Source organism: Pan troglodytes, chromosome 4 (genome assembly GCF_028858775.2).
Source record: "Pan troglodytes isolate AG18354 chromosome 4, NHGRI_mPanTro3-v2.0_pri, whole genome shotgun sequence".
NCBI lineage: Eukaryota > Metazoa > Chordata > Mammalia > Primates > Hominidae > Pan > Pan troglodytes.
In genome coordinates this window covers 174,970,609-174,997,835 of record NC_072402.2, presented here as the reverse complement: position 1 = coordinate 174,997,835, position 27,227 = coordinate 174,970,609, and the positions used below count along the sequence as shown (strand labels likewise).

The 27,227-nt window shown below is 54.9% G+C and overlaps 2 protein-coding genes across 4 annotated transcripts in view; one reads left to right on the top strand and one right to left on the bottom strand.

Moving 5' to 3' along the window:
• Positions 1–3,073: 3,073 nt before the first annotated feature.
• Positions 3,074–18,008, bottom strand: RGS14 (regulator of G protein signaling 14). The gene is made up of 15 exons (XM_009450229.5): positions 17,597–18,008; positions 9,663–9,684; positions 9,292–9,470; positions 8,847–8,939; positions 8,612–8,755; positions 8,088–8,231; positions 7,820–7,931; positions 7,379–7,488; positions 6,725–6,928; positions 4,981–5,057; positions 4,606–4,732; positions 4,424–4,505; positions 4,274–4,320; positions 4,081–4,195; positions 3,074–3,796 (listed from the first exon to the last, which is right to left on the bottom strand). The coding sequence occupies exons 1-15, from the start codon at positions 17,639–17,641 to the stop codon at positions 3,594–3,596; spliced, it is 1,704 nt and encodes a 567-aa protein (XP_009448504.1). The 5' UTR covers positions 17,642–18,008; the 3' UTR covers positions 3,074–3,593.
• Positions 18,009–23,701: 5,693 nt separating this feature from the next.
• The window catches only part of LMAN2 (lectin, mannose binding 2), a 35,359-nt gene continuing 31,833 nt past the window's right edge, over positions 23,702–27,227 (top strand). For 2 of the 3 annotated variants that reach the window (XM_016954336.4, XM_016954335.3), the window contains exons 1-2: positions 23,712–24,202; positions 24,363–24,481. In XM_016954336.4, the coding sequence (XP_016809825.2) occupies positions 24,007–24,202; positions 24,363–24,481 (315 nt within the window). In that variant the 5' untranslated portion in view covers positions 23,712–24,006. Of the gene's footprint in view, positions 24,203–24,362; positions 24,482–27,227 lie in introns of all 3 variants that reach the window. The other variant, XM_001141238.6, reaches the window with a different exon arrangement.

Sequence of the window (27,227 nt, the reverse complement as noted above, 5' to 3'; positions counted from 1 at the left end):
TGCTCTCCTGGGAGAGGACCTGGCTCCCCATCGGGGATTTCTGCAGCATCTAGGCCCCCTGGGGTGTGTCCCCATCAGACAGCCTGGGTGCTGGTGAAGCTCCCGTGACAACTCCTTCCAGGTTCCTGGGCTAGTCACTTACCCTCTTGCAGCCTGAGTTGGTCTTCACCAGGTTGTTTTGTTGTGAAGGCAAAACATGAGCTAAAGGATGGACCTCAGTAATGTGAACTTCAGTTCACATTGGGGACCTCAGTAAATGTGAATTCCTGCATCTGCAGGGCTGACCTCTGTGCATGCTCTTCTCCCTGGCCCCTAACCCTTTATCATGGGGCAATCCCATTGGTCCCTAACAGTAGCTGGCATCATTGCCGGGCCCACAGAAGTACAGGACTAGGTGAAGGGTGGGCTTGCCCTGCGGGATCTGTTAACTTTGGAGAGACAGCCTATCTCTCACCTCTCTATCCTGGAGAACATGGAAGGGTGTCTCCTCCCACAAGGGAGAAAGTTCTGTGGCTGGTCAGAGAAGGGACACGGGCTTGTCTCCCTACCCCCACCTCTGGCCACACACTGTGAGGGTGCTATGCAGTCCCCTGCCAGGACCACCAATGCCCTGCTGCCAACGCATGCTTTGCTAAGACTATGTGAGACTGTAGGGTCATTTATCAGCTCACTAGGCCAAGGGGATAGAGTGGTGATTAAGATGGACAAGGTCGGCCAGGCGCAGTGGCTCATGTTTGTAATCCCAGCACTTTGGGAGGCCTAGGCGGGTGGATCACTAGAGGTCAGGAGTTCGAGACCAGCCTGGCCACCATGATGAAACCCCATCTCTACTAAAAATACAAAAATTAACTGGGCATGGTGGTGCATGCCTATGATCCCAGCTACTCAGGAGGCTGAGGCAGGAGAATCGCTTGAACCCAGGAGGTGGAAGTTGCAGTGAGCCAAGATCGAGCCGCTGCACTCCAGTCTAGGCAACAGAGTGAGACTCCATCTCAAAAAAAAAAAAAGATGGACAAGGTTTCTACCATCGCAGCATGAGTATCATCATATTGTCAGCACGAGTATCAATCAGTAAACAAGGTAATTGCACAGTGGGATAACTACTGCAAATTTAGAAAACTGGCTAGAATGATAGAGAACAGAGTCAGGGAGCCCGTCCCTGGTTATACTGGGTGACTAGAGAAGGATCTTCTGAGGTGTTTAAACAGAGATCTTCAATGAGGCAGGACTTTTGTAGTTGCAGGTCTTAAAAACCTCTCATGGTAACAAGCACAGACACGAAAAGGATTTATTGGCTTGCACAAGGAGAAAAGCAAGGAGTGTTTTATTTCAGGTATAGCTGGATTTCATCAGGAATCTTCCTTCATCTTTTAGTCTTGCTCTCCAGTGTTGGCTGCATTCACATGCAGGTTCGCTCCCTAAGGGTCCTTTCTACAAACCCCAGGAGACGGTAGAAAATGACCGGGACTGGGACTCTGATCGGAACACCTGAAGTCAGAGGACTATGTCTGAACCAAATTCTGGCCAGGGAAAGGTACTACTCTGATTGGCCAGTGGAATGGAGTATTCTGATCAGCCAGGCTTGCCAGGGATCCGGTTATGCCAGCCAAACAAAATGGGCTGAGGGGGCAGAGGTGTGAAGCTCCCATAGTGGGACAGGGTGGCTGGCAAACCCCACAGATTTCCAGGAGGAGGAGGAGCCAGTTGACTGCGCACGGGGCAGGTAAGGGGAGTTCCTGGCAGAGGAGACAGCGAGTGCAAAGATTCCAATGGGGAAGGCAACGTGACCTGTTTGAGGCAGTCAGGAGACCCCCCTCACTCTCTCAGGTGCCTTCTCCTGGCCCCTACGCCCCCTAGCTTCCTGTTGCAGCACTTACCTCTCTGGGCTGGAACCCAGTCTGGCTTCTCTCCCCGCAGTCTGGGGCCCTCCTTCTGGGAGGTCCTCCTTGCCTCCCACAGTGAGGGGTTTGGACTTCCAGCTAGACCACCCAGCTAAAGCAGGTAAGAGTGAGAACCTGCCCCTGAGGGGCCAGGTGCGGTGGCTCACGCCTGTAATCCCAACACTTTAGGAGACCGAGGCAGGCGGCTCACAAGGTCAGGAGATCGAGACCATCCTGGCTAATACGGTGAAACCCCGTCTCTACTAAAAATACAAAAAATTAGCTGGGCACGGTGGCGGGGGCCTGTAGTCCCAGCTACTCAGGAGGCTGAGGCAGGAGAATGGCGTGAACCCCGGAGGCGAAGCTTGCAGTGAGCCAAGATCGCCAAGATCACGCCACTGCACTCTAGCCTGGGCGACAGAGGGAGACTCCGTCTCAAAAAAAAAAAGAGAGAACCTGCCCCTGCTACAACAATCAGTGTCCCCCTTATAGACCTTTGGTGCCCTCAAAGGATTCTCCAGTTATGTGTGCAGAGACACTCAGTCCCCAATAGAAGCAGAGAACAGGACCAGAATGATGTACTCAGATCCACAGAGACCACAGTACAACAGCAACATGATGGAGAGGCACAGCTCCCCACAGGGTTCTTCACCCCCACACCTCTCCCCGCCCTCTCTCTCACCTCCACACCATGACAGGTCTCACTCTGTCATCCAGGCTGGAGTGCGGTGGCACGATCTCGGCTCACTGCAACCTTCGCCTTCCGGGCTCAAGCGATCCTCTCCCACCTGTCTCCCGAGTAGCTGGGACCACAGGCATGCACCACCACACCCAGGTAATTTTTTGTATTTTTGGTAGAGAGAGAGTTTTGACATGTTGCCCAGACTGGTCTCAAACTCCTGAGCTCAAGCGATCCACCCCCACCCCCCTTGGTCTCCCAAAGTGCTGGGATTACAGGCGTGAGCCACCTCACCCAGCTCCCATATTCTTAAAAAAAAAAAAAACTATAAGATATTCACACACCACCCCATATACTGTGCAGTCAGGAAGAGAGGTTCTGAAAACAGGAAGTCAGGAGGCACATCCTGAGGTCCCCAAGAGTTTCCTGGCACTGACCTTGGTGACCGAAGTAGTGTGTTTTGAGGGTGGGGGAAGCCACAGGACAGTCTGGCACACAAGGAAGACAACTCATGGCAGAATAATAATAATTATTATAATAACAGTATCATACATCAAGGACAAACCCAGCTGCCCCAAGCCTACTGCAAAATCTGTATGTACAGTATAGTCTATGTGGGTGGGGTACAGGGCTGCCTGCCTGCACCCTCAGGCCTTACTCATACCAGCTTCCTGAGGAGGGGCCAGCCCCTCCTCTTGCCCCTGTTGAAGCTTGGCACAGGCTGGGGAGGCTGGCACTGCCAACGCCATCCCTCCATGTTGGGCAAGCCTGTTCCAAGGGGCTGGACTCACCTCCCCCATTGTGGCCTGGCTGCAAGGGATTGGGGGTGAGCTTGTTGAGGGACAAGGCGGTGGCAGCTGTGGGGTGTGTCTCATCTGAGTCCCCTTTCCACCCCTACCAGCTCTTCCTGCGGGCCTGCCCATGGCAGGAAGGGGCCAGGGACACTCATGGCACAGACAGGGCATGCAGAGCGGACCCATGGCATGCTCGGCCCGCCGGGTGCCATGCAGCTGTCCTGGACTGTTGGGTAGCTGTCAGAGGGCTGAGTCGGTGGTGGAGTTCAAGGATCCCCCAATGGGCTGGGCTGCTGATTCGGTCTGTGGTGGGGTCTCCTGGGAGCTGGACCCTTGGGCGGGCAGCTGCAGAAATTCTGGAAGTACCAGGTCCTCTTTCCTCAGAAGGCCCCTCTGGTCGTGGGCCCCGCTGCTCTGCACCCGGTTCAGCAGCTCCACCAGGCCTGGAGGCAAGCCACAGCATGAGGGTTCCCCCCGGCAGACCTGCCTATATGCCAGCCCACAATAGTCCCGCTGCCTTACTGTGGCCACTGCCTCCCTGGCCCCAGCACCAATGGCCTGTGGCCCCCTGTTCCAGCCCCTTTGACCCCCCAACCCCCATCCTTCCTGTTCCATGCCCAGTGGCACCCAGCCCCCTGCCTTAGCTCAAGGCTCTCTGATGCCACCCTGAATGGTCCCCAACCCCACTGCCCTAGTCTTTCTGATCCCCAGCTCATCCACCATGTACCTTCGATGTCACAGGTCTGCCGCTTTCCAGTGGCACTACTGGGCACCTTCACCAGAGAACTGGGGGACGCTGGAGGGGGATGGGTGGCCTTGTCCTGAGTTCTAGGTGGGCAGCCCTGCGAGAATACGGGGTCAGAGCCAAAATCGGGAGAGGAGAAGCAGAGGGTGGAAGAGGCCACTCGCCTTTCGCTCACCTGGCTGCGGCAGGGAGATTTGTCACGGGCTTTGGAGATCTTCACACCTGCAGCAGAGAGGGCCACAGTTAGTGTTTGCCTCCCACCTGGACCCCCTTCCTCCTGGGCCACAGCTGTTCCAGATCAAGCCCCGAGGCCAGCGTCCCCTACCTGGAAGAGTGTCCAAAACCAGTCTCTGGGCCGCCACCGAGCTCACTAGCTTCCCCAGATCCAGAGGCTGTTTCTCGCCGGGCTGTGGGGAGAGGTCAGCAGCCCGCGGTACAGGCCTCCGCCCGGCCCCGCCCCGCCCCGCCCCGCCTCGCCTCGCCCCGCCCCGCGGCCCGGCAGCTCACCCGGTGCAGCGCCACCTCTAGCGGGCTCAAGCCGTGCTTCTCCAGAATGGGCTGCAGCGCCTCCTGCAGCCGCTTGGTGGGCTTGGCTGAGATTCGTACCACGCGCTCCAGTGCCGTCAGCTCCAGCCTGCGAGGAACCCTCGGGCAGCAGAGGGCCGGAGGGCCGGAGGGCCGGCCCCCCGCCAAACCCTTCCCAGGACAAACCCGAGGGGGTGGAGCTTGAACTGCAGAAGGTGGGACAGGCTTGTAGGGGGCGGGGTTTGTCCCAGGGGCGGGGCTAGCACGAGGGGCGGGGCCTGGGGAGCCAGGTAGCTAGAACAGGGCCTGAAGGGAGCGTCAGGACCTGGGACCCAGACTTGGGGGCAGGACACTCACTCGAAGGTGATCCTGTTTTCCAGCCGCACTTCCTGATCCGCCAGCACGGTGCAGTCCTGATCCAGGACCAGGGCCTTCTGTGGATGCCAGGCAGGGTCTAAGAGTCCCTCCCCCAACCCCCAGCCATCCCTGTGGGTCTGAGAACAACTTCACGCCCTCCCATGGCCACCACTGGGCTTCCTAGAGGAAGGGATGGAGGGTGGAAGAGCTGTAGGGGAGCAAATGGGTTAAGGTACCAAGCTGGAGTCCAAGCCCAGGAAAGCCAAGGCCAGGGAGAAAAGTGGCAAGAATGCTGGACATTCTTAGGAAAGGACAGAAATTACGAGAAACGTAGCTGCTGGCATGAAATGATAAGGGGCAGGCCTAGATCCGGGATCTCTGGCCTACTCTTTCTGTGCCAGGACAGGCTCTGCCTCCAGGACAGCTGTCTCATGTCCCTCAGGTGTGTGAAATCCGACCAGACCAGCTGGAAGCATTTCCTCCCTCACCACCCACCTTTGACCAACCACCCTGGCCTGGTCCCATTTTTGACATTTGTCCACTTCTGTCCATTCCCCGCTACTAAGGACACTTCTCGTTTCCTCATTCAAAAAGGGCCCACCCTCAAAACTGCTGTGAAACCAGAGGATGTGAAGCATCTGGCACAATGCCTGGCACACAGTAGGTACATAAACAGTAACTCTCGTGATGACCACCTTCAGAGGCCCCACTGCTTGCTCCAGCCTGATGTGGGGGTTGGGGGCAGCATCTCCCAGGCAGTAGGCTTATGCTGTGCTGCAGGAGCAGGTGGAGTGTGGGTGAGGAAGTTATATTTAGCATGTATGAAAGCCCATCTGGGCTGCTGGCAGCCGCCCTAGCGGCCTGAGAAGAGTGGGCAGAATGCCTCCCACTACTGTCCTCGCACCCCTGCACTCCAGGCCCCTGAACATGCCCCGCAAGTACCCACCTGCAAGCCTTTGCCTAAGCTGTTCCCTCTGCCTGGAATATCCTCCCCCACAGCTCTGCCCATCCACATCTACTGCTGCTTCTTTCATGAAGCCTTCCGGACACCAGCCAGAAATGCCTACCCTCTCCCAAGAGACCTTCTCTGGAGTTTTCACTCTTCCTCCTCCCTGATCACTCCCTGCTTGGCTTACTTTCAGCCTGTGGGCCAGGAGGACAGCCCCAGATCTAGGTTCCTCTCCCCAACACACCTGGCACGGCCTTAGGACTTGTCTACTAGGTAAATGAAATCCCGATGGCCCCCTGGAAGGTAGCATTCTTCCTTGAGATTCCCCTGACTGAATGGTTTCCTTTAAAGCCAGTTTTCCCCTAGGTCTTCTTTAAAGTTTAAGCTAGTTTGCACCTAAAGGAAAAAGTTCATTGGTTAGGTGCAGTTGGGTGCCCCTAGAGGCTAAGGAGGTGAGGGCACCCCACGGATGGCCATTTCCAGGATGGGTCTGTGGGGATGGGAATCTGGACTCTGGGAACGATGAGGGGCAAACCCCAGCTCCAACAGTGGTTCTCTCCAGTTTTACCTCCCTAAGATCACCACAATAGGATGATGGATGAAGGTGGAAACCTGGAAGGACATGAGGTGGGGGGTGGGTGGATGTCTGAGTGAGTGAAAGTTGGTGCTGAGGGTGCTTTGGAGTTGGGTTTAGAACTTGAATTGGGGTTGGAGCCATGACTGAGCAGAGACAGAAATGGAGTTGGGGTCAGGATCAGGAAGGAGGTTAGAGTTGGAGCCAGGTCAGGTTCCCACCTGTTCATTGCCCACCAGGTAGACCTTGATGTCAGGTAGAGAGAGGCCTCGTTTCTCACAGATCCCTGCCAGCATGTCTCGGATGGTGAGGCCAGGTCTGGCCAGGGCCAAGGAGGCTGTGCCGTCGGGCAGGTACACACAGCAGTACTTCCCTGGCCGGCTTTCACTTTCACCCTCCGTGCTCCCAAGGCTCTTCCGGTGGCTCTGATTCAGGGCAGGAGTCGGGGAGATTATGTGTACACATGCAAGGGCATGCACACAGGTACACAGAGATAGGTAAGCTTGCTGGGGCTCAAGCATGCACACGCACTCCCAAGGCAGGCAAAGATACGTCCTCCTGCAGGAACACATGTATGCACACCCAGGCATATGGGCACCTAGAGACGGGTCCACCCGCTGATTCCCACACACGTGCTGTGTATACACACCTGGGCGCTGCACATGTGCACACATTTGCCAACTGAGGATGTGTACCCATGACATATATGGGGACCAATATAGTGAGACAAGTAAGGAGGCTGAAGGGTTGGCTACGCAGAGAAAGCTGGGAGACGCAGTAAGGACAGCAACTTGGAATGAGGGCCACCACGTAAATGGGCCTGAGTAGTGACTCTAGCCCATAGAGCATCTTGCCTTCCCCAACAGTCGGCTCACCTCAGATTTGCTGCTGACGAAGGCTAGGAAGCCAAGGTCCAGGCTGGCGGAGGAGTTGAGGGAGCCCTGAGACTCTCGGCGCAAGGCGGCGTTTGCAGTCCCGCCCAGCTCTAGTGAAGAGGAAGCGATGAACGCGAACAGCCCCCCGCCCTCACCCATCCTCTGCGGAAGCCTGTTCCCCACTGGTGGGCCTTGTTTGGAGCCATCCTGCAGGGGCCCAGGTGTAAATCCCTGGGAGCGACACCACCGTTGGAGATTTCCAAACGTCTGAGGTCTAGCCCAAGACCCGAACCACCCAGGGGAGTGTGGTGGTCACTGGGACCTGCGTTTCAATTTTCACAGACTTACAGACTGTGGGCCACGTAGGAGGAAGGGGGCACTCCCCAAATTTAACCAAACTCCCGCCTTCCCCACATCTCTGTTGCTCGCTCCTGCCCTCACCCCGGCGGAAGGACTTGCGGAGAGGGCGGCCCCCGGGACCCTCAACGGGTGGCAGCTGCCCCAACTCCTCCACACCCAGCGGCAGCGACTTCCCGGGCTTCAGCTTCGGCTTCTGTGGGTACAGGGGAGGCGCTGGCACCGGGCTGGGCCCCAGCCCGCCTGCAGACCGTGGGCACAGACCCGCAGATCTGCACCCGGGGGCGTCCCCTCTTGCACGCGGTCCGCAGGACCCCCTGCCTCGCCCAGTCCATCGCCCAGTCCCACGCACCTTCCTCGTGGCGTCAGGGCTGCCGAGGCGCGAGGAGCCAGGTTCCCGCAGAGGGCGTCCCTCGGCTTCGGCTAGCAGGCACTCGCGGTACAGCGGGGACTTGACGAAGCGCGCATAGCTGTCGAACTTCATCAAGTTGAAGATCTGCGGGGCGACCCCGGAACAGGTGAGCCGGGGCTGGGGTGGGGGCGCTGGGCTGCCTGCACCCAGGCCGGGTCCTTGAGGCTGGCCCCGCCCCAAACCTAGGGCTGGATTTCCCAAGCCCCGCCCCGACCTCAGTTCCTATACCCACCCCCGGGGTCCAGGCCCGCCCCGAGCTCAGCTAGGCTCCGTCTCTAACTGTCCTTCCCCGATGCCTCTGATATCGCCCTCTGAGCTCCGCCCTGCCTGCCCCGGCATTTGGCTCTGTCTCCGCCTCCAAATTTGCCCCCTCCGCTTTGTAGTTCAGACTCCCCGCCAGGGTCCGACCCCGCCCCTGCTCCTTTTGTCTCCCTTTCAAGGCCAATCCCCCCAGGATCGCCCACCTGAAGCTGCTGTGCCCGAAACATGTCCGGCCGGGGCTCGGCCAGCACCTCCTCGCCAAGCCAGGCCTGACGGTCGATGTTCACTGGGCTCAGCGCCTGGCTGGACAGGAACTCCTGGTAGATGTTGCGGGCCTCCTGAGCTAGCTGAAGGAGGAGGGACGGGAGGAGTTGGTCAGGGAGCGTGGCCCCAGTTCCCCTCTCCCCAGCCCTCGGCCCCAGCTCCCCCTTCCCCCACCTGCTGGGTATCGCTGGCCGGGATCTGTTGGAAGCGCTCGCAGGCCTTCCAGAAAGTCACGTTTTCCGCGCTGAACTCCTTCTTCAGGAACTCCTGGGAGGGGAAGGAGGGGGAGGCAGGCAGAGACTCAGAGACACAGAGACCAAACTGGGGGATGTGATCAAAAAGACTGGGACAGAGACAGGGCCAAGAGACCAAGCCAGACAGACAGGGCCAGACAGACAGACGGAGCCAGACCGATCTGAAGACAGGGAGAGAAAATGAGAGGCAGAGACAAGGACAGGGAGAAGGAAGAAAAGTTCCCAGCTGGGAGAAGAGGAAGAGGGTGCTGCAGGAAGGCTAGATGAGGAAGCTGACAGAGGACCCCACTCTGGCCAGCCTGAAGCTCCATCCACGCCCTGCCCTCTCCCGTGTCCCCCCTTCCCTTTCCCTACCCCAGGCTTACAGTGAAGTAAGCCAGGCCCAGCGGGTCCTGCAGCAGCCGCTCGAAGGACAGGGCCCAGCTGGCCACAGGCTGCTCCTCGGTTGGGAAGGGGCTGCTGGGACCACTGGGGAGGCTGTGGATGCTGAGGGAGCTGCCGCGGCCCTCGCCCTGGCCCTGGGGCCCCGTCGTGCTGCTCAGCTCTGCAGGGGGATGGACAAGTCGGGGTGAGCCTTGCTGCCTTCCCCAGCCCCTGGCACAACCCACCCTCCCCCATGCATCCACTCTGCAGCCATGTTCCCTGGAAAGATAGCAGGTGGCAGGGGTGTCCCCACCCATCTCCACCTCCCTCCTCCCTCCCACTCAGCCAGTTCTCCACACATTCTGTCACTTACCTCCATCTGACACAGCCAGAACCTATAAGAGACCCAACAGAGAAAGTCAGACGAGCCCAGTGAGGATTCCCAGGGGACAGTTCTGGGCCCGACTCCCAGGAGCTGGAACTGTGTTCTCCTCCACCTGGACATCCCCGGCCAGGTTCTACTTCGTCAGGGTTTTGCTCAGGCTGCCCCTGGCTCCCCTTCCATCCTGTGCCAACCACTAAGTAGTGGGACTTATGGCAGGTACCTTCTAGCAGCCCCTGGTTCCCTCCTCCCCCAGCCCCTGCTGGGTGAGCCAGGTGTGCATAGCATGGTGGGTAGGAACAGACTTTAGTCTCTGCCACTTACTAGCTGTGTAACTTTGGGCAAGTTAGTTAACTTGTTTGCCTCCATCTGTAATCTGTAAATAGGAGATAATGCCTATTTACAAATGGAGGCAAACCATTTGCTTCCATCTTGATGTAAAGATCAAGTCAGTTTAATATATTCACAGCATTGGCTGGACATGGTGGCTCACGCCTGTAATCCTAGCACTTTGGGAGGCCGAGATGGGTGGATCACCTGAGGTCAGGAGTTCGAGACCGGCCTGGCCAACATGGTGAAACCCAGTCTCTACTAAAAATACAAAAAAAAAAAAAAAAAAAATTAGCTGGATGTGGTTGTGGATGCCTGTAATCCCAGCTACTCGGGAGGCTGAGGCAGGAGAATCGCTTGAACCCAGGAGGCAGAGGTTGCAGTGAGCTGAGATTGTGGCATTGCCCTCCAGCCCGGGTGACAAGAGCAAAACTCCGTCTCAATAACAGAAAATCAAATAAAAATATATCCACAGCATCTAGAACATGGGCCAGCATGTGATATGGGCTGTATAAACATGTGCTGTCTTTGAGGAAGGAGAGGTGTCTCTGCAGCCAGTGATCTTACTATTGCACGTGTTGCCTATTGGGCCCAGAGTCCCATTACCACCGTGGGAGGGCAAAAGATGGTGGTCTATAGTACAGAGCAGTGGTTCTCAAACTTCAGTGCAGAGTGGGAGGACCCCACCTCTGGAGATTCAGGTTCAGTAGGTCCAAGATGGGGCCTGAGGCTGTCCATTTCTACCAAGCTCCCAGGTGATGCTGATGCTGCTGGTTCAGGGACTACTCTGTGAGTAGTACTGCTGCAGTAACTAACTCCATCCTTGCCCCCAATGCACAACTCTGGTTTCTCTGGGAATCCCAATCATTAGTGAAACAGAAAAACTCTCCTCTCAAAATGACTCTTGCGGTGGTTTCTCTTGTTTCTCTTTTTACCTCCCTAGCACCTCCTCCAGCTTCCTCGCTATCTCCCACTCATGCAATGTGGCCTCAACCCCTCTCTGGCTCTGTCCTGGGCACTTTGTCCCATCCACAGATCCACAGCTCCAGACACACATAACCAACTTCCTGGTAACAGCTCCAGCGCCTATCACCCCTGACTTGGGGTTAGAGGGCAGGACAGAGGCTCGGGGTGTGCGCGAGGAGGGCAGGGCCAGGCAGCCCAGCGGAGGGGGGCGAGTCCCCCCTCAAATGTCCCACAGGCCCTCAAGCTCCCAAATGGAAGTCCCAAATGGAAGCTCCCTCTGCCTCCACCAAAACACAGTACCAAACCAGCTTCCCTGCCCCCATCTTTCTTCCCATCACCCGGGCTTCCAACATCAGGGCTTGAGTCATCCCCAGTTCCTACTTCCCGCTTACCTCCTACATTTTCACCATGCCCTGTCACAGAAGTTCCTACCACCAGCCCTTTATTCCCATCCCAACTAGAAACAGGCCTGCAAACATCTCCACCCCTGGAAAGCCCCCCAACCCCCACCCTCCTGAATGGAACCTTCCTCTCTGTTTCCTACTCCCACCCTGAGAGTATTCAGGTCACAGGGCGGCCATCTGTGGGCCAGATCCGGTCTGCAGATATGTGGGAAATTACTATTACCTTGGCCCTCTCAGGTTTTATTATTATGATTATTATTTTTATTTAAAGGTATTTTCCACATTTAAAAAGCAAGAGATTTTGAATTCCACTTGCTCTGTGAGACTGTAATGCTCCAGCTCCTTCTCAGCAGGACAACCTTGTCCGGGATTGAGCAGCCACCACCTTCCCCAAAAGGGCTTACACTCCTCTCAGAGGCCTCTGGGGCCAGTTTAATGCATTTGTGTTACTTGTGGAGGCAGTGGGAGGCAGGCTCAAATTTGGGAGGTCAAATTTGTGCTGTGTGACTTTGGACGAGGTACTTAACCTCTCTGTGCCTCAGTTTTTTCCTCTCTAAAAATGGAGCAAATAATGGTCCTGACTTCGAAGGACTGGTGCGATTAAATGAGTGAAATATATATAAAGAACTCAGAACACCATCGGGCGTGTAGTAAATGTTCAAGGAACGTTACTATTAATGTCGTTCTTGTGTCAGTGTTGATGCCTGACCCCGCTACACATTCGAGTTTGCCACTCCCGCCATAGAAGGAAAGAGCACAGGTGTTGGGGGCGGGGAGGGGTCTCTCAGATCCAGATTCAAACCCCAGCCCTGACTTTTTCCAGTTTTACAACTTCGGGCTCCTCCCTGGGCTTCGCTTCCCATCTGGAGCCCGGGGATAAGAAGTTGCAGTGGAGGGCGGCGAGTTAGTGCAGAGCGCGCTGGGCGGGGCGTCGGGCCCAGCGCGCCCCGCCCCCGTCTCCGGCCCCGCCCCTCCTGGCCCTGCTCTCGTGCTCCCCGCTCTGTCCTCCCCGCAGAGTCAAATCCCCCAACGAAAGTCGGTGCTTCCCACGGCGACAGGAGAAAGTCCCCACTCCGAGGGCGGCAGAGGGCTGCGAGGAGGGACGGGACGAAGCCTTTCCCCGCGCGGCCGCAAGGTTCCTCTGCAGCCTGCACCTACCTGCCCGCGCCCGGGCTCCTCCTCCCCCGACTGCACCGCCACGGTGTTCCCAGCCTCGGAGACGCAGTCATCGCCCTCCCCCAGATCCCCGAGAATCACCCGGACTCGCCCCCCTCCGCTGGGCTGCCTGGCCCTGCCCTCCTCGCGCACACCCTGAGCCTCTGTCCTGCCCTCTAACCCCGAGTCAGGGGTGATAGGCGCTGGAGCTGGCGCCAGCCAGCACTTCAATTTTGTTTGGCCCTCACAGGTTTATTTTCCATGTTCTGCTTAACTGAATGTCGTTAAGTGGGGCTGCCTGCTAGATCCTCCCCAGGCCCCACCCCTCCCCACGGTGCCAACCCGGGCCCTTTCCCTGCCCCCGGAGGCACGTTGCGGTTGCCAGGTTACGGCTAAAACCCTACCTGGGCCTGACTAATGAACCCCCTTCAGCCTCACCCATTTCCCTCCCCCTCACCTCCACCCTACACTTCACCGAACTTTTCTATTTTCCCCACACCCCTGCTTCCGGCTTTGCCATTGCCAGTGCCTGGGTATCTACTCCTGCTCTTCGCTTGGAATTGCTCCCCGATCTCTGCCTGTTGACATTAGTCGTCCCCAAACACCAGGCCCCTTGAGTGCCCCTTCCCACCACGTGCTTATCCACCCATGTCCCGGCCTCTCTCCCCTGCCAGTCTGGTCGCCCCTGGAGTGCTGGCCTGGTTGGTGGGAGGGGTCAGATCTGAACTCCCTCCTCAAGAAGCACCGTCTTTGCCCCGTGCTCCCAAGCAGCCATCAGGACCCTGGCCTTGGCACCCCTTCACTAGGGACTCTCAGCCCCTGAATGCCACCTGTAGCTCTCCATCCTGAGCCTCTCTTGCCCTGACAGTTGTTGATAGCATAGCTGGAGCTGAAATTGAGTAGGGACAGAAATCTGGAGATGGGTGGGAGTGGGGGTGGAATCCAATTCCAGCTCTGCTATTCGGGAACAAGTAACTTCTCTGAGCTTCAGTTTTCCCTGGGTAGCATGGGGCTCAGCACTCCCAATTTCCTGAGGCTGCTGTGAAGCTTGAATGAGGCCCCACGAGTGAAAGCACCAGGCATGCCACAATCAGAGCAGCACCCCACAGCGGAGTGAGGTGCAGGTGTGCGGGGGCCCTGCAGGGGCTCTGGCCTGCCCTGGCTGCCACTGCAGGGCCTGGGGAAGTTGTGTTGAGCAGGGCTGGCCTCCCCTGCTTTAGCCTGCTTGAGAAGAAGTGGTGAGTGAATGGAGAAAAAGGGGAAGAAAGGGCAAGGAAGGGTGTGGTGGCCAGTGACACACGGACCCAGGCTTGGACCTCGGCTGGTCATATTTTTTTCTTAGGAATTTGGTCCTGGGGGAGCTGCTGGCATCTGAAAATGCTAAGGTGAGAGTAAGGCCCCAATTTCCTGAGCTTTGACTGTGTGGCAGTCACCCTCTGGCAGCACACATTCATGTCCTCCCTCCATCTTTACGGGTATCTTGTGTGGCAGGTATTATTACCCCCATTTTACAGATGAGGAAACTGAGGCCCAAAGAAGCCATGCAGCTGAGATGTGGCGGAACTGAGATTAGAACTCAAGTTTGCCTGATTCTGGAGCCTGAGGCCTCCCCACCCTCTACCCAAGCTGACTCCCTTTGTGGACCAAGGAAGCTTGGAGGCCCAGGGCCTCAGCCCTTGGGGCACAGGTGGGCAAGTCTAATCTGGCATGACCTGCTCAGGGGCTCCTCTTGAACTGTGCCCTCTAGAGGGATCAGACCTTGAAGGAGGGCCAATTTTCTGAGCATCTTCTATGCTGGGCACCCTCTACCATCCTCTTGAGGATTTCATCCTAGCTTGAGGGGCTGCAAGACCCTGTCTGGAGATGTCCACACAGAATCTGGGTGTCTGGTCCCTTCAACTTGAACCAGCCTGTGGAGATGACCCCTGGCCTTGCCCCTGTATAAGGCCACCCTGAACTCGAGTGCCCTGAGCTGGACGCCAGGGACAAAGAGAGAGCTGCATGGGCTTTGCCTTGCAGGTCTTCCTGCCACGAGGGGAAGACTAACTAGGCCCTCTGACAGGACAGGCCAGGCTAACTGCCTCTCCAGGCTTAACTCTCAGCCTCCCCTAGGGCCCTGTCCCTGTGTTTGCCCACAGCCAGGCCTATGCCATGCCCTCCCTCCTCCAGCTTGCAGACCCTTTAGGGACCGTCTCCTACAACACGGTGCATGGAGCTAGTGGAGAGTCTTGCTCTGTTGCCAGGCTGGAGTGCAGTAGCACGAACTCGACTCACTGCAACCTCTGCCTCCCAGGTTCAAGCAATTCTCCTGCCTTAGCCTCCGAAGTAGCTGGGACTACAGGCACACACCACCACACCCAGCTAATTTTTTGTATCTTTAGTAGAGAAGGGGTTTCACCATATTGGCCAGGATGGTCTCGATCTCTTGGCCTCATGATCTGCCCGCCTCGGCCTCCTAAAGTGCTGGGATTAGAGGCGTGAGCAACTCTGCCTGCCTCCTCTCTCTCTCCCTCCCTCCCTCCCTCCCTTCCTTCCTTCCTTCCATCTTTTTTTTTTTTTTTATATAGGATCTTGCTCTTTCACCCAGACTGCAGTGCAGTCTGAGTGTGATCACAGCTCACTGCAGACTTTACCTCCTGGGGTCAAACGATCCTCCCACCTCAGTTTCCCAGTAGCTGGGACTACAGGTGCATACCACCATGCCCAGCTAATTAAAAAGAAGATGGGTCCTCACTATGTTGCCCAGGCTGGTCTCAAACTCCTGGGCTCAAGCGATCCTCCTGCATTGGCCTTCCAAAGTGCTGGGATTCCAGGCTTGAGCCACTGCCTGGTATTTTCACCTGTGTCTTTTGTGCCTTGCCAGACTAGGGGGCAGGGACTAGGGCGGATGGGCCTGGGTCGGGAGTGTCTAGGATAGGGGCAGTGGCAGCACCAAGCATGCACTAAGGAGGGGTTGTTGAATGAATGAGTGAATAAGTACATGAACAAATGAAAAGGTAAAGAGGCTGTGTGAAGACATCCCTAGGAAGGGGGCTGGGAGATGTCTCCAAGTGACAGGTTTCCTTGCAACTGACAAGGAATGCAAGTGACAAGCTGAATGGCAGAGAGGCAAGGCTGACAACTGAAGCTTCCACAGCAGGGAATGATGGTGGCGAGAGGAGAGGTAGGGAAGGACCGGGGCCAGGCAGTTCTGGGGGTTCAGATGCTGACGTTCTACTCTCCGGCTGACCTCGGCACAGCATTTACTTCTCTGAGCCTCCCTTGGGAGGTAACTCATGGAGGGACCAGACATACCTGTTCCCCAGGCGCCCCTCCATCCACATCCCCACCTCAGATCCCAGTGCCTGTCTGGCCCTCCCTGCCCTAGCTGTGCAAGGCCGCAGGAAGCTACTCAGTGACCAGCAGGCAGCCAATCTGTGACCCTCGGGATTCTAAGAGGTGGCACAGAGAGTTCGGAACAGGCCCAGGAAGGGCAAAGATAAACCTGTGTGTGACAGTTCTGAGAGGAGCCGGGGCGTCTGTGGGCTTGATGGAACTGGGGGCAGACCTTGGGGGCACCCTCCCTGCTCTAGGTGACTTTTGAGTAGAGAAGTCACAGGCTGACACAGAAGGGGCAGGGGCTGGGTCTGTCTCTGGGCCCCCTCTGCTGCCCTGTAGTTCTAGGCGCTGTCCCAGAAGCATCAATCCAGTTGCCCTCCCTGGGTGGGCCTGGGGTTAGCCTCCTTGGCTTCCTGGCCCGGTCACCTAGGCAAGGACGAGCCAAGTGTCATGCCTGTGACGTGGGAATGCAAGGGAGGTGGGTTTTCTTTTTGCATTTTCGTGGTGGGGTCGGTACTGCAGACAGTGAGATGGGGGGCTGAGCTGGCTTTGAAGGGTGGCCTCTCTCCCAGCCGGCCAGCCCGGGCTGGGCAGGAAAGAGATGCTGGAAGAAGAGGTAGAGGCAGGTTTTGGGAACTAAGGGGCAGGAGTGGTGATGGGGCTGCCTCAGCTTCTTGGTGAGGCAGGAGATCTTTGAATTGGGGCTGAAAATGTAGGGGGCACTGGGCTGACAATTATGCAGCCTCCACAATGGGTCAAAGGCCTCATATGCATTATTTCACTCTATCATCTCAACAAGCCTTGAACTTCATTCCAACCTCTTCATTTTAGGGATGAGGAAACTGAGAGCTGGCGAGGACCCTCCCTCCAGTAAGAGAGAATAGAACCAGGACTGGAACCCAGGTCTCTATAGAGCCACTGGCTTTGGCCCGTGATACCAGGCTGGGGCCTGGTGGTGGGCCAGGACACTGGCCTTCCTGAGGTTGTTAAGAGGGACTCTTCCAAGTGAGGGGGGATCCCTAGGGAGAGAAGGGAGGCCCAGCACAGCTTGCCCCATCTGCTGAATGAATGAGAAGAGCCAGATCCTCTGAGGGCAGCTCTGATCTGGGGCTAAGCAGCCAGGGAGAGGGTTAAGGGGTGGGGCAGCTGCAGCCAGGGGGATCCTAGGCTCAGCCCTTCCTGGAAGCTCAGGAATAGAACAGGCAGAAGCTGCATCAACCTAGTCTGACCCTGCTGCCCCATCCCGGGCTGCCCAAACAATGCTAGCTCTGGCAGGAAGCCTCTGGAGTAGCTCCGGCTGGAGGACACCGACCCAGCAAGAGCTGCCACTAACATGACCCTGGGCACCTGGAGCAGGGGGTGAGGAGGGGAGGACTCAGGCTGAGCGGGATGTAGGGGCTTGAGCCACTGTGGGGATGGGCGGGGGGCAAGGAGCACATCGAGTGTCCCTGAGACCCTGGGATGCAGCCCCAGATGCAGCAGGTGAGGGAGTGGTGGGGGCTGGACCAGAAGCCTGTGCCCGCTCTGTTCTGGCCTCACTGCCAGGGTTGTACCAGGCTCCCGGCTGGGCCATCTGGAAGGGTCTAGGGGTGAGAGCACCAGGTCCCATCACCTGCTGCTGTCTGTACCCAACTTCTCTCGCCTGCTGGCAGCCCGTGGGCTCTTCCCTGGCCCTGCCGGGTGTGCCTCCTGGGCTCCACCCTGGGTGTGCCCACCCCCTCCTCGTGGCCCTGGCCCGGAGCCCACACTCACCATGCGCCCGTTGGGGACGCCCAGGTGCTTGGGCTTCCCTGGCATGCCGCTGCCGATCAGGGGTCCCCGCCGCGGGGGCTGCCCACCATGGGGACTGTGGGCAGCGCTGGCCAGAGCTTGCACGGTGGCGGGCAGGCAGTGGAGAGAGCCCGACTCGGCTCCTGCGGGCCCTCACATCCTGAAACACCGCTCACTACCTCTTTTCTCTGCCACAGGAAGTGTCTCTATAGAAACCAAACCACAGAAAGAAGCAAGGTCTAAGAGAGCGAACGCCTCTTCCTACACACACACGCGCACACACACACACGTTCACGCACACACACGCCACCAACACACTCCTGGCAGCATCCCGCACAGGCACCAACACAAGGCAGAGGCTTCCGTGTGCCCAGCAAGGAGCCCAGCCTGGTCTGGCCAGGACCAGGGAGCTCTAAGTTCATGCCTGGGCTCACAGCACACGAGTAAACATACCTAGGCACCTTTGTCCACCCTGGGGGCGTTCCTGTGGACATGCACACACGTGCACTGGGACCTGTGCATCCACACGTGTACTTTACTCGGCACACACTTATCTCATACCTACTGTGTGCCAGACAAACATGTGCTCGGTACCCCTCTCCCCCGCAGCTGCGCATATGCAGGGTACCTCTAGCCCCAGACACCTACAGGCTCCTTCCATGCATGTGGCCAGGTGTGCAGACAGATGGATAACTTGCCCGCATGGCTGTGCACACACAGACATTCAGGTATGCGTGTCATAAACACATGGGCTCTCCCTTACAAGGGGGACTTGGGTGTATAGTCATGTGCATGCACAGTCCCCTGAACAGGTGCATGTGACAGGCACACCTGAACATAGGACATATGTATTCCGACACTCCAGTGACATATGCGTAAGCAGGTATGATGCACACGCTCACCTACCTAGGTAGGGGACTGGATCACCTATATCTGTGGCCAAAGACTTGAGCGCATTCATACTCACTCAGAAATCCTGCCTTAGTCAACTCAGGCTGCTATAGCAAAAATACCATAGACCAGGTGGGTTAAACAACAAATAAGTATTTCTCACACTTCTGGAGGCTGAGATGTCCAAGGGCAAGCCGCTGGCACATCTGGTATCTAGAGAGGGCCCTCTTCCTGGTTTGCAGACAGCTGTCTTTTTGCTGTGTCCTCACGATAGCAAGTGGAGATAAAGGAAGCCAGCTCCCTCCTGTCTCTTTTTATAAGGGCACTAATTCCTAGTCCCACCCTAAGGGGTTCTCTTTCATGACCCAATTACCTCTCAAAGGCCCTGTCTCCAAATAACACCTTGCAGGTTAGTGTCTCAACGTATGAATTTTGGGGGATATAAACTTAATATGATAGCATGTAGTGTTGGCTGAAGTGTGGGCATCCTGCCCTCGGCCCTGACCTGGCCCCAGATGAACTCCAGTTTTAAAAATTTTAGCTAGGGTCCTTGGTTTGCCTCTTTCTCACACATGCGTGTCCCCACTGCAAGGACTTATATTTTCTTCTAAGCGTGGGCTTACTAAGACCCCTCAACTTGCCCACCATTCTGATTTGAGCTACTCTTTCTCTTTCTTTTTCTTTCTTTTCTTTTCTTTTCTTTACTTTTTTTTTTTTTTTTTTTTTTTTTGAGACAGAGTCCTGCTCTGTTACTCACCCAGGCTGGAGTGTAGTGGCAGGATCTAGGCTCACTGCAGCCCTGACCTCCTGGGCTCAAGCAATCCTCCCACCCCAGCCTTCCAAGTAGCTGGGACCACAGGTGCATGTCAACGTGACTGCGTAATTTTCTTTTTTGTAGAGATGTCTCCTATGTTGCCCAGACTGGTCTCAAACTCCTGGGCTCAAGCAATCCACCCACCTTAGCCTCCCAAAGCTGTGGGATTACAAGTGTGAGCCATCGTGTCCAGCCTCAGCTAGTCTTTCTGCAGCGACAAGGTGATAGCCACTTCTCCATATTCTACCCTCTGCCCCACTGCCCCTTCTAGGGCTGTGACCTGAACTCTTCAGTGGCAGAAACTGAATAGCTCTTCACCACAAATTCATGTCCTTTTTTCCTGGGCACGTGGCTAACTTTACTTTCCCAGGTTCCCTTGCAGTCAGATGTGGACATGTGACTACTTCCTGCCAATTGAAAATGTGTGGGATGACATGTGTCATTTTTGAGCCAAGGCTTTGAAGAAGTAAGTGTGTGCCCTGCACCCTCCCTCTTTCTCCTTCAGCTGGATGGATAGAGAAGATGAGGAGGCCCAGGGGATTGTGGAACCACAAGAAGGAAAAAGCAGGGTCTGTGTATCAGTGCCTGAAGGCAAGCTACCCATCAACCTGGAAACCAGCTTCAGACCATTATGTAAGTGGGAAGTAAAATTTTTTGAGCCTCCTGACAGATGCACAAATCTTGTAAAAATAGTTAAAAAAAAAAAAAAGAATCATCAAAAAAATTTTCAGGTCATTATATACATTAGGGCCTATTTGTTATAGCTGCTAGCACTGCCCTAGTTAACACACTTCTTCTCCCAGCACTGCCTCACCTCTCTCCAGACACCTTGCTTCAGGCCACACAGACAGAGAGATTCAGTCAGACTTGATGTGTGAAAGGGGTTAGCGTGGAGGTTGCTTTTGGGCCTGGACCATTGCCAATGGTGGTCTTAATAAGGTGTGTGACTGTTTCAATGTGCCTATGGGGGTTGTAGGGTGTGTGATATGGGTGAAGACTTCCTGTCTGCTGTGCCATGGATCTGGGCCATTTCCTAGGTGGCTTTACAGTCCCAGTCCTCACAACCACTTTGTGAGTGGTGCTTATTATTCCCATTTCACAGATCAGGAAACTGAGGCTCAGAGAGAAGTGAGTTGCCCAAGGCTATACATCCTCTTAGAGATCTGCTAAGCTGTGAGTGTGCTTGGGGTGCCTGGAACTGGGCTTTGGCCACCACAGATGCCCACAGCTCATCTTCTTCCTGCCAAAGGACAGTCACAGTCTCTGCCTGGGACCCCCTTTGAAGTTCATACTCTCCTGCAGAGACACCTCTTCCCTCCTCTCCACCATGGATGCCAGTTCTAGCTCTGACCACATCTTCACCACAGCTAGCCCTGGCTGTTCCCATCTCTTAGCCCTTATCTAGTCTTCTCCATGCCATGAGAGTGGTGGAGTACCTCCACCCACAAAGCACCATCCTCAACTTCTCCCTTCCTGGCTGCCCACAGGGCATCAGTTCCTGATTTAGTCTCTGGCTGGGACTTCTGATCCTTCTTCTCTGTGAAGACCTCCTTGGCTTAGGCCTCACCCTCTCTCCCCCGATCATGATGAATTCAGTCTCCCTATTATCCCCGCTCCAATCTCTTCTCCTCACCATAGCTAGAGGAATCCACATTGGTCACTCCCATGCTTAGAAATATCCCATTGAGTTCTGGGAAAAGGCCATGTTCCTTAGTTGGGAATTGAAGGCCCTTTGAGTTTTGGCTTCAGCTCCCCCGCAGCCCCCAACTCCAACTTCTCAGCCATTCCAAACTACTTGTATTTCATCTGCTCTCACACATCCCTCCCTAGATTGCAGCTCCTCTTCTCTCTGCTGAGAATGCCTTTACCTTTCCCGGAAAACTCCTACTCATTCTTCATGACCCAATTCCAGGTTCTAGAACAAATATTCATTCTTTCACCAGTTACTTATTAATCACCTCCTATGTGACAAGCACTATTCTAGATGCCAGGGATTCAGTAGTGACCATAGCTGACAAAAATCCCAGTCCCCATGAAGGTCCCATGGAATGTGCATGTTTTTGTTTGTACGGGTGCAGATAAATCTCTGGAAGGGGACACTCCTTGCGAGGGGAGTGGCAGAAGACTTTTGTTGTGTCTTTTCTTTTCTTTTTTTTTTTTTTTGAGATGGAGTTTCACTCTTGTTGCCCAGGCTGGAGTGCAATGGCACAATTTTGGCTCACTGCAACCTCTGCTTCCTGGGTTCGAGTGATTCTCCTGCCTCAGCCTCCTGAGTAGCTGGGATTATAGGTACCCGCCACCATGGCCGGCTAATTTTTTGTATTTTTAGTAGAAACAGGGTTTCACAATGTTGGCCAGGGTAGTCTCGAACTCCTGACCTCAAGTGATCCACCTGCCTTGGCCTCCCAAAGTGCTGGGATTACAGGTGTGAGCCACCATGCCTGGCTTGTTGTGTCTTGTATGTCTGTTCTCTCTCTGTCTCCATACACACCACAAGAATGTGTGACTTTTTTGAGACAGAGTCTCACTCTGTCACTCAGGCTGGAGTGCAGTGGCAAGATCTTGGCTCACTGCAACCTCCACCTCCCAGGTTCAAGTGATGCTCGTGCCTCAGCCTCCTGAGTAGCTGGGATTACAAGCGTGCACCACCACACCCAGCTAATTTTTTGTAGAGACAGGGTTTCGCTATGTTGGCCAGGCTGGTCTCGAACTCCTAGCCTCAAGTGATCCGCCCACCTCGGCCTCCCAAACTACTGGGATTACAGGTGTGAGCCACCGCGCCTGACCAGAATGTGTGATTTTAATAATAAAAAAGCGAATGAAAAATATATGACCAAGAAAAGATTCAGCACTCAATCCTGAATAAGTCCATTCATTCAAGAGGGCAGTTTCTAAAAGGAGCAAGCAACCAACATCCCTCCCTGTGATCTACAACAGGAGTCATTGATTCAAATGTCTGGAGGAGCCAGGCAAGTGCTGTAAACGAGTGACCAGGTGGGGACCAGCTTAGAAGAGGAAGGCATTGGTGGAGGGGCAGTCCCATTCAGCTCCAGCCTATTGTTCTGTTGTGGGAATGTGTGCCTAGATCTTTTGCTTCTTCTTCTTTTTTTTTTTGGGGTAAAAAACCGGAAGTCTGGATTTCTTTTCTTCTTCTTCTTTTTTTTTTTTTTTTTTGTAGAGACGGAGTCTTCTCTGTCGCCCCGGCTGGAATGCACTGGCGCGATCTCTGCTGACTGCAACCTCTGCCTCCTGGGTTCAAGCAATTCTCCTGCCTCAGCCTCCCGAGTAGCTGGGACTGCAGGTGTCCGCCACCACGCCGTTAATTTCTTTTGTATTTTAGTAGAGACGGGGTTTCACCGTGTTGTCCAGGCTGGTCTGAAACTCCTGAGCTCAGGTAATCTGCTCGCCTCAGCCTCCCAAAGTGCTAGGATTACAGGCCTGAGCCACTGAGCTCAGCCGGAAGTCTGGATTTCTGATGTGAATGTACATATTCCGACTTTTTGTGTGTGTGTGTGTGTGTGACAGAGTCTCGCTCTGTCGCCCAGGCTGGAGTGCAGTGGCGCGATTTCGGCTCACTGCAAGCTCTGCCTCCTGGGTTCAAGCCATTCTCCTGGCTCAGCCTCCTGAGTAGCTGGGACTACAGACACCTGCCACCACGCCCGGCTAATTTTTTGTATTTTTTAGTAGAGACGGGGTTTCACCGTGCTAGCCAGGATGGTCTCGATCTCCCGATCTCGTGATCCGCCGGCCTCAGCCTCCCAAAGTGCTGGGATTACAGGCGTGAGCCACCACGCCCAGCCTCTATATTCTGACTTTAAAATACTGGTAGTTAAGCCATTTATTAGAATATTGGCAGGTAAAACAGAGCTCTATTCAGCTGCAGGCCACCAGTTTTCGACCTCTGATTCACAGCTTTCCTGGGCCTTCCACGGACGTTACTTGCTGTACCAGGCACTGCGCTCTTTTGCATAGGGATGAGTTCCAGTCATCACTGGGGTCCCAGGCCAGGATCTGTGTCTGTTCCTCTTGCTTCAACCCGACTAGGCCTGAGTAGTTGAGGGTAGTGGAGGCCCTCAAATAATTGGGAATTCTGAGTCTCCAAAGGCGCGAAGCTGGGGCGCCTGACGGCAGGCACGGCTTAAAGGCTTGCCCAGGGCCACCCGGGGAGGACAAGGGTTGGAATTCAGGACTCCGCCTTCAATTCAGAGCTCCTTTCTCCAGGACTAGAAAAGGTTATTCCAGAGACGGGACTTGCGGCCAGAAGCCCAAGACGTCCTAGTCTTCGCGAATCCGTCCCATTAGAGCGACCGACAAAAACTACAAATTCCAGCATGCCCCGAGTCACGGACGGCCCTCGCGCTCCCGCCGGCTCCAACCATCCCTCTGCTCCTCATTGGCTCGCAAGCCTAACGTGCTGTTCCGTGACTGGTTACAGCTCTTGTCGCTCGAAAGAACCCATTGCTGGGGCTGGCCGGCGTGTGCCTTGGAGCCTCTAAGGAGATGAAACGGCACTCAACCAGGATGAGAGGCTGCCCGGCCAATGCAGCTGCCGCCCCGTCTGCTGCGGAGGCTTTGCTTTTTGACTCCCTGGCGACACTAAAGTTGAAGAGCTTCCGGCCGGAGGCCATTAGATGGGACACCCGGAAGGCGGAAGTTCTAGGGCGGAAGTGGCCGAGAGGAGAGGAGAATGGCGGCGGAAGGCTGGATTTGGTGTTGGGGCTGGGGCCGGCGGTGCCTGGGAAGGCCTGGGCTTCTCGGCCCCGGCCCTGGCCCCACTACACCTCTCTTTCTTCTTTTGTTGTTGGGGTCTGTGACTGCGGATATAACTGACGGCAACAGTGAACATCTCAAGCGGGAGCATTCGCTCATTAAGCCCTACCAAGGTGAAGCCCTTGGGGCGGGAATGAGTGAAGAGTGAGGGCGAGGCTGAACAGGGCTAGGGGAAGGCGTGCCCTTTCTCCTGAGCAGAGCATCTCTGTGGGTTTCCTGCCTCTGGTGAGGCCAGTCCTGGCGTGGCCTCTTAGCACCTGTCTCTTCCCACAGGGGTCGGTTCCAGCTCTATGCCCCTCTGGGACTTCCAGGGCAGCACTATGCTCACGAGCCAGTACGTACGTCTGACCCCTGACGAGCGCAGCAAAGAGGGCTCTATCTGGAACCACCAGGTGAGTGGTTCTCAAGAGGATAGGCGTACTGTGCGGTTGGCTGCTAGTCCCTGCCTCCCGAGCAGCTGAGACCCCAGCTTCGTTTATAGGTTTGCACCTCTGTCCCTGGCCTTTTCCTCATCTCGGCCACACCCACCAATAATAAGAGGCGATGGGTATTGGGTACTTACTATGTGTCAGGAGCTGCGCTTGACACTATATCCTCCTCACTTTAAAAGCCATGCGAGATGAGTAATGTTATCTCCATTTTACCCACTGAGAAGCTAAGACTCAGGTTTGAAAGTGCCTTACCCAAAGTTACATAGCCAGAAAGTAGTGGAACTGTCAGGCTGTCTGCCTTGAACCCCCTCAGTAGTGGGAAGAACCGAGCGAACTGGATCTTTATTGGGTGTTTTGCTGTGTATTAGGCACTGACCTTGCCATGCCTTATTGCATTTAATTTTCAAACAAGCTGTTTGAAATAGATGGCTTTCATGACTACACAAAGATAACCCAGCTAGCAAATGTCATAAACAGTATTTAAACTCTGATTTGTCTGATCTCTAAGCCCAGCAGTTCACTCGATGTACTTGACTCTTTTCACCTGGACAGTGGAGGAACCCCTTAGAACCCTTTTTGCAATGCTTGGTTGAGGGTCTTGTCATCAGTAGTGTGGAGGGACTGGACCTGTGGGCAGTTTTAGTGTCTGTGACCTTTGCCTCAGAGTATGTAGTATGTAGTATGTGAGCAGTGGCCAATGACAGCTGCTACACAGAATCCACACTGAGGCAGTCAAGGTGAGGAAAAAGGGGAAAGAAGAATAATTTGGGGCTGGGTTACAGCTTGGAGCGGGACCTGCTCCTGCCCCAGCTTGCCTAATCTCAGCCCTTCCCATGGCTTAAGCTGTTGGCCAGTGTTCTAGTTTTCTCCATCACCCTGCTCTCTGATCCCTGCTGGTTGACTTTCTTGTTTAGTTCTGGGAACCCACACTGTCCTTGTGTTGCCTGGTCTGCCCGTCCCCTCTGCTCCTCCTCTCCTTCCTGCCCCGAGCCTCCACACTGCTGTTAGTGGCATCTGGGGATACTTTCTTCAGCTTTCAGTCTGATCTTCAGAGCGTGGAGTCCCCTGTGAAGGGGTAAGCATGCATTATGTCTGCACAATCTGGCCCCTGGTGCATCTCCAGTCATTCTCTGTGTTAATTTTGTTCCAGCCTCCCTGGCTGCCTTCTTGCCTCAGGACCTTTGCACCTGTTGTTCCCTCTGTCTGGGACACTGCCTCCTGGCTCCTCATGCCTGCTTGGTTCCTTCTCATCTGTTAAGTCTCAATTCAAGTGCCACCCACGCAGACATTTCTTCATTAACCACCCTATCTCCCCCGAGTCACATTCTGTCACATTCTGTCTTAGGGCTTTCAGATATTTTAAAGAAATGATAATTCAGCCTTATATTTTTCATGGAAATGAGTTCAGTATAGCATTATTATTATTTTTTGAAAGCAAGGTGCAAACAGTGCTGGAACTGTAGAAATCAGGAGTAGCCACAAGTAATAGACTCATCTAAGACAGTGGCTTACATTTTGGTTGTAGATAGCTGATGGTTGGCATCATTAGTGGCTCGAGGATGTCACAGGACTGAGAGGCTTCTGCACTTGCCTTCATCGAATTTTCAGTCTGGAGTACAATTGTTTTGCCTTCCTTCCTCCACCTTTCTATTTGGCTCTGCTGATATTCCTGAAACATTTGGAGTGCTTCCTGTAAATTCCGGAAAGAAATTGCTTGGAAATCAGAATTTTCTGTTCAGTGTTTCCCAAGAACTGCCTCTTCCTTTAATGAGCTGGAGGGATGCTTCCTAAACTTTTCCCTTTTTTATCTCCTTCATTCACTCCATCCGGGAGAGGCGTGCACTCAGGCGAACATTCCCTGAACACCTGCTGTCTTCTGAGCAGCCATAAAATAGCTCCTGCTGTGGTGCAGGGGGGGTGGTCTAGATGAAGGAGTGGCTCAGAGTTGACTAGTTGACTAGAACTCTTAAGTGCCTGGTGGCTGCAGCATAGGACCTGGGGAGGCTGCTCAGGCCCTGTCCTTTTGGGGGTCTTGTGCGGAGGCTGCAGCAGTGGTCTTTAAGCTTTCTTTGCTGTTGTAGCAACCTTTTGAAAAGTTGGCATCAAAAATTGTTTGTCATTAGGTTTAAGTATTTGCAAAGGATGACAGCATATTTTAAATATTGACATTTTAAACTAAAACTGTTCAGTATTTTAAACATTCAGTGGAATCTAAATATTGCAATTTGATGTCCACTTTTTTTTTTTTTTGAGACGGAGTCTTGTTCTATCACCCAGGCTGGAGGGCAGTGGCGCAGTCTCGGCTCGCTGCAACTTCCACCTTCCTGGTTCAAGTGATTCTCCTGCCTCAGCCCCCTGAGTAGCTGGAATTACAGGTGTGCACCACCACGCCCAGCTAGTTTTTGTATTTTTAGTAGAGGTTTTTTTTTTTTTTTTTTTTTTTTTTTGAGACAGAGTCATGCTCTATCACCCAGGCTGGAGTGCAGTGGTGCGATCTCAGCTCACTGCAACCTCCACCTCACGAGTTCAAGCGATTCTTCTGCCTCAGCCTCCCCAGTAGCTGGGATTACAGGCGCGCACTGCCATGTCCAGCTAATTTTTTGTATTTTTAGTAGAGATGAGGTTTTGCCATGTTTGCGAGGCTGGTCTCCAACTCCTGGCCTCAAGTGATCGCCCACCTCGGCCTCCCAAAGTGCTAGGATTACAG